The following is an 8985-nucleotide window of genomic DNA, read 5'->3' as shown; positions in this document are numbered from 1 at the left end:
CACACACACACACACGCACACACACATGCACACGCACGCACACAAAAAGGTCCTATGGACATTAACATTATCAAAACTAGAATGCTTTGTTTATTTTGGGGCTTAGCAGAGGTCACCATGTCTGGTGGCAGAGAAAGTGCTCCAACTCCTACTGCTGGCTTGTTCCTTTGGAGTAAAACAGTGGGAGGTCCCTGCCGGTTTCTCTAACAGGATCAGTGCCTGTACTGCCACCTGCTGACTGCAGCGCTCCCGGCCTTGCTGGGACCCTGGCATTTCAAAGGCTCTCAGCTATGCACCCTGTGTCTTCAGTTAATAACTCCTTTATTCTGGAAAAGCAAATCAAGTTCATGTTCATAGAAACACTGACATTACAAAGTACAGGGACGGGGGGAGGAGACAGACCCTCTACAAACTTGCTAACACTGTCTCACCCAACACGACCAAATGCGCTTCCTACAGCCAATCACTTCTATAATAAACCACAGGCAAAATCTTCTCTGGTAGATACACTGCTTCTCTTTGAGACGGCAGGGAAAAGGGACCAGAAGGTGAGCAGGAGGCTTTATTCTTTTGGCAGATCTTCTCAGTCATTATAGATATTGCTGCACTGTTAATAAAAAATATATGCTTCTCTGTAAAGCATTTAAAAAAAAATCCAAGGATGAGATGGCTGAGGTCTCAGCTCAAGTATCTCCAAATACACGTTGTCCATTCCCTGACCGTTCCCTGTGTTATTTCTTGGTTGTTTTCCGGATCAATGCCATTCTCTGAAAGGAGACAGAAATGAGCAGTTAACAGGAGCCAGAGTCAGGAGTTTTCTGGCACATCTAGAAAGCCACCAGCAAGTAGCACAGTCTATATTATAGGGAGCAGCACACAGGGTGGAGAGATGGTTAACGCCCAAGAGAACTCAGCTATGCCTGTGGTGCTCACGTGCGGCTGGCTTTTCCCATCAGGGAAGTGGTTGAAATCACAACAGAAAGGAGGCCAGGCTTGTCAGTGGGAGGCCAGTGCCCTTACTGGACTACGGATGAGGACAACTGGTTCTTGATCAGAAATGATATCCTCACACTGTCAAGAAAGGCAGAGGAAGCAGCTATCGTGGGACATAACCCAGAATGTCGGGCAGAAAAGCCTGGGTAGCTCCCAGCACAAGCCTGACATACTTCTTCCTCTGACCTGGGCGGTGTGTGATGTTCCAGGCCGGGTTTCAGTAAGAGAGCAGGTGGGCGTGCCCACAGGAGATCTGGAATCAAGAGCTCTAAATGAAAATGCAAAGCGCGCTTGCAGCAGTGCAGCATTGGGGAAGCTATGACAGAGCTTCTGACCCGTGACCTCTGACCTCTGGTGCAGTCACGTTGGCTGCACAGGGGACTGACAGTCCAGGAGGCAGCTGCTTGTCCCCCAGTGAGGCACAGAGGCTCCAGCCCTGGCTCCCGGGCTCCCTGGCTCCTCACCTGTTTGTGAGCTTCTGTGGTACATGCTTTTTTGTAGGGTCGGATTTCCTCTGAGCCAAAGCCTGGGATCCACATGTTCCACTGGCGCTCTGCAAAGAAGACAGCAGCACAGAGCTGAGGCTGCAGCCAGACGGGCAATGCAGCTGCAACAAGCTGCAAGCAAAGACAGACTGGACTCCGAGCAGACACACACAGTCTCTCCAGGCTTCATTGGTTTTTAGCACTGGGTTTAGTACGTACTAGGCAAACACTACCACTGAGTCATATCCTCAAGTTCTTTAACCTGTTTAATTTTAATTTCTAAAAAAATATTATTTAGTAACATCAATTTTATGTGCATGGAGTCATGTGTTTTACATATATGTATGTATGTATGTATGTATGTATGTATGTATGTATGTATGTATGTATACACTGTGCAAGCTTGTCCCCAAGGAGGCCAGAAGAGGGTGCTAGATTCCCAGGATCTGGAGTTAAAGTTGGTTATGAGCCACCATGTGGTGCTGGGAACCAAACCTGAGTCCTCAGGAAGATCACCCAGTACTCTTAATCACCAACTCATCTCTCTAGCTTTTATTTTTTATGTAGTTTCTTACTTATGTGTATGTGTGAGTATATGTGGTACCCATAGAGGCCAGACAAGGGCATGGCATTCCCTGGAGCTTGAGTTACAGGGAGTCACCTGATGTGGATCAGGAAGCTGACCCTGGGACTTGGGAAAGAATAACAAAGGCTCTTAACCACTGAGGCTGAGGTGTCTTCTGAGCCAAGTTTGTATAGCTCTGAGGCAAAGTGTAACAAGCCTCCTAGACCAGAACTGAGCTCACAGCCATTCAACTGCCTGTGCTGGAACAATGACACTGCTGGCTGCTGCCTGGCTTAGGTCTTATGGTTTCAAAATCTTTTTTTGTTTGTTTGTTTGTTTTTTGTTTTGTTTTGTTTTGTTTGTAGACCAGGCTGTCCTTGAACTCAGAAATCCACCTGCCTCTCCCTCCTGAGTGCTGTGACTAAAGGCGTGTGCCACCACGCCCGGCTCAGACCAGCTACTTAAATCAAACTGAAGTTATATGTGTGCATTATACATGCATGTATGTATGTGGTGCACGTACGTATGTGTGATGTATGTATGTATGTATGTGATGCACGTATGTATGTATCCGTGATGTGTGTGTGTTTGTGTGCACAAGTGCATGTGCTCCTGTGTGCCTGTGGGTCAGAGGACATCTGGTGTCTTCCTCTCTAACTCTGCACCTTCCTCTAACACAGATCTGTGTGAACCTGAAACACACTGTTTTCCAGCCAGGCTGGCTGCCACAAGCCCTAGCAGCCCTCCTGCATGTCCCCACTCCCTAGGGCTTTGATTACAGGGCTGCATAGAGGTCTTTTTCTGTGGGTGCTGGGGACTGCATGGAGGTCATCATGCGTCCATGGCAAGTGCTCTGCCCCACCCACTGACCCACCTCCTTGGCCCTCAAACAGAAATTCTGTGATTTTATCATTATATGCTACATCTGATGCACATAAATATTATGAGAGTAACTTGTGTTCAGTTGTAGAATATGCCCTTTTCCCCCCAGTTCATAAATATAATCTTCAAGGAAGACATTACAATCCTCACTTTATGAAATGGAGACAGACTCTCAGAAGTCAAGTACGCAGGCTGTTGTATAGATGGAAAGACTGTTTTAAATCTGACTTCCTGGGCATCCCCCTTCCACAAAGGTCTTTCCTTTTTCTATTAGACACTGCTTCAGAATGGTCATGGCACGAAGGTTTCTCTGACATTTGTAAGAGGTCCTACGGACTAGTCATGGAGGTACTCCAGGGAGAAGTGAACCCACATACCTAGATGCAGCTGGACGTCTTTTACCTCTAGGGTGCTGGACTTGCGGTGCCGAGCAAGCTGGCAGGCAGCTGTCACCACGCTCTCAATAAAATCATCAGCGATCTGTAGCGGCATCTGGAGGGGAGATGGGAGCGTGAGCCTGGCTCTGGCAGGGCAGGCTCCTGCTGCTGGGACAACTGTGTGCTTCCTGAGCCTCCATTATTAAGTCGGCTGGACTCAGCATCTGGGCCAGTGTGGATGAGGAGTGGGGAGGGCAAACATCCCTCAGAGCAAGAGCAGCCCGTGCCATCCTGTGCACATTTTCTGTTCTTTCTGCATTCCCTGAACCTCTGCCATCTCCTGATTTAATCTTGAAATAAAGGTGACCCCTCGATACTCACTGCTGACACAGACAGACTTGCTATTTCTGTTCTTTAACATACTCTTTTGTTTTTGTTTGTTTGTTTTTGTTTTTAGAAATAGGGTTTCTCTGTATAGCCCTGGCTGTCCTGGAATTAGTTCTGTAGAACAGGCTGACTTTGAAATTACAGAGATTCTACAAAGAATCAACAAAACCAGGAGCTGGTTCTTTGAGAAAATCCACAAGATAGACCCATAGCCAGGCTAACCAGGGGTACAGAGAAAGTATTCAAATTAAGAAAATCAGAAATGAAAAGGGATCCAAATAACATCCAAAACCAAGGAAATTTAAAACATCATCAGATCCTACTACAAAAGCCTATACTCAAAAAAACTGGAAAATCTAGATGAAATGGACAATTTTCTAGACAGATACCAGGTACCAAAGTTAAATCAGAATCAGACAAACCATCTAAACAGTCCCATAAACCCTAAGGAAATAGAAGCAGTCATTAAAAATCTCCCAGGACCAGATGGGTTTAGTGCAGAAATCTGTCAGACTTTCAAAGAAGACCTAATACCAATTCTCTTCAAACGATTACACAAAATAGAAGCAGAAGGAACACTGCCCAATCCATTCTAGGAAGCCACAGTTACGCTGCATATTCTCCCTGGAGATGGACAGTTTCTGTGTAATCAGGAACTTGTCACAATTCCCTTTCATAGAGGACTTCATGAGAGATTCTCTTCTACTTCTATCATGGTTAATATTCCAAATAGGTTTTAAAAACTGATTGAATGCATATTAATTTTAGCTTCAGAAGACATCATATATATCTAAAAGGCATTTATTATAAGTTATTTTGATGATTTAAAAAATGTCTATACTGGGCTGGAGAGATGGCTCAGCGGTGAAGAGCACCGACTGCTCTTCCAGAGGTCCTGGATTCAAATTCCGGCAACCACGTGGTGGCTTACAACCATCTGTAATGAGATCTGATGCCCTCTGGTATGTCTGAAGACAGCTACAGTGTATGCATATGTATATATGTATGTGTGTATCAGAGTGTATACACACACACACACACACACACACACACATATAAAATCTTTAAAACATTTGTTTGTTTAATTTTTTTTTTTTTTTTTTTTGGTTTTTCCAGACAGGGTTTCTCTGTGTAGTCGTGGCTGTCCTGGAACTCACTCTGTAGCCCAGGCTGGCCTCGAACTCAGAAATCCGCCTGCCTCTGCCTCCTGAGTGCTGGGATTAAAGGCGTGCACCACCACGCCCGGCTTGTTTAATATATTTTTGAGACAAGGTTTCACTGTGTGGCCCTGATTGACCTTGAACTCACAGAGATCTGCTTGCTTCTACCTCCCAAGGGTTAGGATTAAAGGCATGAGCCACCATGCCTGGCTATTTGCATTTTTGAGACAGTGTCTCACTATACAGCCACAGCTGGCCTGGAGCTTGCTATGTAGACCAACCAGGCTGGTCTTGAACTCACTCCAGAACTGCCTCTGTCTCCCAAGTGCTGGGATAAAGACATGTGCTACATTTATCTATGTTCAGTTGCCCTAGGAGGTCAGAAGACCTAAGAGGGTGTCAGATCCTCTGGATTTGGGAGTTACAGGTGGTTGTGAGCTGCCTGACATAGTTGCAGGGAATCAAACTTGGGTCGGTCTGTAAGAGCAGCAAGTGCTCTCAACATCTCACACATTTCTCCAGGGCTTTTTTTTTTTTTTTTTTTGAGACAGGGTTTCTCTGTGTAGCCCTGGCTGTCCTGGCACTCACTTTGTAGACCAGGCTGGCCTCAAACTCAGAAATCCACCTGCCTCTGCCTCCCGAGTGCTGGGATTAAAGGCGTGCGCCACCACGCCCGGCATCTCCAGGGCCTTTGAGGGGGTTAATAAGGACACCAAGTATCCTCCATCCACCTTGGATATTTCTATGAGGCAATGTCTCTCTCTGAACTGACCCTTTCTCAGCACACGCTGAGAAACCGCCTATCTCTGCTCCTTATAGAGCTGGGGTTACAGGCCCAAGAAGTGCCTACCTTCTCACCCTGGTTCTGGGATCTGACCTTTAGCTCTCATGCTTGTATAGCAAGTGCTCTTAACGGTCCAGCCATCATCTCACTAGACATTTATCCCCAGACATTAAAGGAAGATGGTAAGACTGCGACCAACCTGCTCAGGGCTGTGTAACCAGTGAGCAATGGAGATAGGACTCAGCCTAATGGGTTAAGTTCAAATCCTGAGCTCTTTTTATTTTTGTTTACTTTTAAAACTGCTCCCCACCATCTCCCCCTCTCTCTCCCTCTCATATGTATGTATGTATTGCTTACATATACATCTGTGCCTGGTGCCTATGGAGGCTAGGTGTCAGATCTCCTCAACCTAGAATTACAGACAGTTATAAGTTGCCGTGTGAGTGCTGGGAAGAGCAGCCCTGCATAAAATTTATTTTTATTTAAAAAACTTTTTTTTTTAGATTTTTACATTTTATTTTCTGTTTATAAGTATTTTGCCTGCATGTATGAATATAAAGCATGTGTGTACCTGTACCTGCATAAGTCAAAAATGAGTATCAGATCCCCTGGAAATGGAGTCATGGATGGTTATAAGCTACCACATGGGTGCTGGGAACTGAGTGTCCTCTGTAGGAGTAAGGGCTCTTAAACACCAAGCCACCTCCAGCCCCACATTTTTATTTCCTTTGTATCCATGTGGGTGTATGTATATGTCCGTGTGTGAGGATACCCCAGGAAGCCAGGGCACCAGATTATTTGCAGCAGGAGTTAAGGCAGTTGTAAGCTGCGCGATTTAAGTGTTGGAAGCCAAACTGGTGTCCTTTTAAAGATCAGTAAATGCTCTTAACTGCTGAGCCATTTCCCCGAACCAATTTCTCTGCTCCTTCTCAACATGCATGCTGCCTCAACAGCAGGGACACACGGCCTTTGGTACCCAAGCCCACCTTACCTCTTCCACATCTTCATCCAGCTGCTCATTAGGATCTACTTCTCTTACTAGGTCTTGTAATTTCTTCTTGGTCAATACCTTCAGTGAATCGAGGAAAGAGTTTTCATAAGTATGAAGGAAGCAAATCTATTGTGGCTACAAAAGACAGGTTGTCAACTCCCTGGGTTTAGTCTCGTTCAGACAGCCCTGCCATGTGGCACAGCTACAAAGGTGCAGTCCAGACACAAGCTCTCATGGGAAAGAGAACAGTGTGGAGGGAGAGAGGTGGAGAGCACTTTAAAGCAGAGGCCAGCATCTAACTTGTCTGGCAGCTTATGCAGTTTCGTCTTCCATACTCTCTGCATCTGGCTAACAGTTCCAGCTCGTGTGCTGGCGCAGATCTTTAATCCCAGTACCAGGTAGGCAGAGGCAGGCAGACATCTAAGTTCGAAGTCATCCTGGGCTACAAAGTGAGCTACACAGAGAAACTCATGTCAAAACAACCCTTTCCCCCCACACACACACACAAAAAATAAAATAAAGAGGAAAGAAAGGAAGGAAGGAAGGAAGGAAGGAAGGAAGGAAGGAAGGAAGGAAGGAAGGAAGGAAGGAAGGACAAGAAAAGAGAAAAGAAGCTGGGCAGCGGTGCCGCACGCCTTTAATCCCAGCACTTGGGAGGCAGAAGCAGGCAGATTTCTGAGCTCGAGGCCAGCCGGTCTACAGAGGGAGTTCCAGGACAGCCAGGGCTACACAGAAACCCTGTCTTGAAACCCCCCCCAAAAAAAAAGAGAGAGAAAGAAAATCTAACAGTTCTATGAGGGCAACCAACATGTAACCACCTAAATTATTTAGGTATCTGAGTATATCTAAGTAATGTGTAAGCAGCTAAAGTTATCACCCCTCTTTTCTAAGGAAAGGGATGCCACATCTAAATTACATTAAAACATGATGAGGGAGCTGAAGATTCGGCTTAGCTATAGATTACTTGCCTTGCTTGATCCTACAGTGGATTCCCAGCACCACAAACAGTGTGTCCTCCCAACCCCTTTTTGTGAGGCAGGTCCTCACAATGTAGCTCTGGTTGTCCTGGGGCTCACTCTGTAGACCAGGCTGGCTTTGAACTCAGAGCTGCCTGACTCAGCCTTCTGAGTGCTAGGATTAAAGGCTTTACAGCAGTTAGGTGTGTGTATGTTTACATGTGCCCACCATAATGCATATGTGGAAGTAACTTGAGGAATTAGGATCTCTCCTTCCACCACAGACATGGGGACTGAACTCTGATTGTCAAGCTTAGCAGCATGTGCCTTTACTTGGTGACCCTCCGTTTCTTTGAGACAGGGCCCTGAACTTGTTTCCTGACCTTCCTCCTACCACCTCGCAAGTGCTGGGATCACAGATGTGACCTCCACACCCACTTTCTCTTGTTCTTTTCCAGTGGCTTCCAGAGTCAACACAGGCTGGTCTCTGCTCAGCCAACCGTTCCCCAAGCAGCTCGGCCAGTCCTTCTTCCCACTCCCTTGAATTGCTCCTCAACCATCCTATGCAGCCTACATGATTCAAGGCAAAGGTATACTTCTTTTCTTGTTGCTCTAGAGGGTAGAATCAGGCTTACAGGTACGAAGAGGGAATCCCTGCTGACATTGATGGCAGCAGTAAGATAAACTACAAGAAGGAACAAAAGAGCAAAAACTGATGCTGGAGAGATGGCTCAGCGGTTAAAAGCACTGACTATTCTTTCAAAGGTCCTGAGTTCAATTCCCAGCGACCACATGATGGCTCACAACAATCTGTAATGGGGAGCCAATGCCCTCTTCTGATGTGTGTGAAGACAGCTACAGTGTACTCACATACATGAAATAAATAAATAAATCTTAAAAAACAAAAACAAAAACCAGACCTGACACTGTAGACAATAATTCAATAAAACTGCTAGAGTGGAAGACCTTCTTCAACAGAAAGAATGAGCGCCTGACAACGTCCATCTCTGTATGGACAAGGCCAAACTAGAGGGGTCTCCGAGGAAGGCGCAGGGGTACCTGGTTGTTTTCAGGGCTGAGATGACCGCCTGTCCCAGGAGTGCCTGCTATCTTTCCCACGGTGGTGCTATTGGCCATGGAGCCTTGTGGCGGGGTGCTAGCTGGCTCTGGTTTTACAGATGAGAAACTGGAGCAGATTGGATGCAACTCACAGCAGAGTATTTTATACCAGCTAGTAGCTTGGGCAGTCCCAGTATACCACAGACATGCAAGAAGTTTTTGGTAGTGGTGGCTCCCCGAATATGTTGTGTGTGTGTGTGTGTGTGTGTATGAGAGAGGGAGGGAGGGAGGGAGGGAGGGAGAGAGAGAGAGAGAGAGAGAGAGAGAGAGAGAGAGAGAGAGAGAG

At 46.3% G+C, this 8985-nt stretch overlaps 1 protein-coding gene across 1 annotated transcript; it reads right to left on the bottom strand.

Moving 5' to 3' along the window:
- Positions 1–455: 455 nt before the first annotated feature.
- Positions 456–8765, bottom strand: LOC147004159 (transcription initiation factor TFIID subunit 12-like). The gene is made up of 5 exons (XM_085838701.1): positions 8640–8765; positions 6625–6702; positions 3303–3417; positions 1458–1546; positions 456–767 (listed from the first exon to the last, which is right to left on the bottom strand). Exons 1-5 carry the CDS (start codon positions 8715–8717, stop codon positions 732–734), a joined length of 396 nt encoding a protein of 131 aa, XP_085694827.1. The 5' UTR covers positions 8718–8765; the 3' UTR covers positions 456–731.
- Between the last annotated feature and the right edge of the window lie 220 nt (positions 8766–8985).

Source organism: Mus caroli, unplaced genomic scaffold, assembly GCF_978045245.1.
Source record: "Mus caroli unplaced genomic scaffold, Mus_caroli_1 scaffold_6, whole genome shotgun sequence".
NCBI lineage: Eukaryota > Metazoa > Chordata > Mammalia > Rodentia > Muridae > Mus > Mus caroli.
The sequence above is the reverse complement of the archived record's forward strand: the minus strand, read 5'-3'. Positions and strand labels throughout refer to the sequence as shown.

Coding starts and splice junctions, on each gene's coding strand:
- LOC147004159 (XM_085838701.1), bottom strand. CDS start 8,717: ATGGCCAATAGCACCACCGTGGGAAAGATAGCAGGCACTCCTGGGACA. Junction 6,703..8,639: donor TCAGCCCTGAAAACAACCAG/GTACCCCTGCGC, acceptor GATTCACTGAAG/GTATTGACCAAGAAGAAATT. Junction 3,418..6,624: donor TGGATGAAGATGTGGAAGAG/GTAAGGTGGGCT, acceptor TCTCCCCTCCAG/ATGCCGCTACAGATCGCTGA.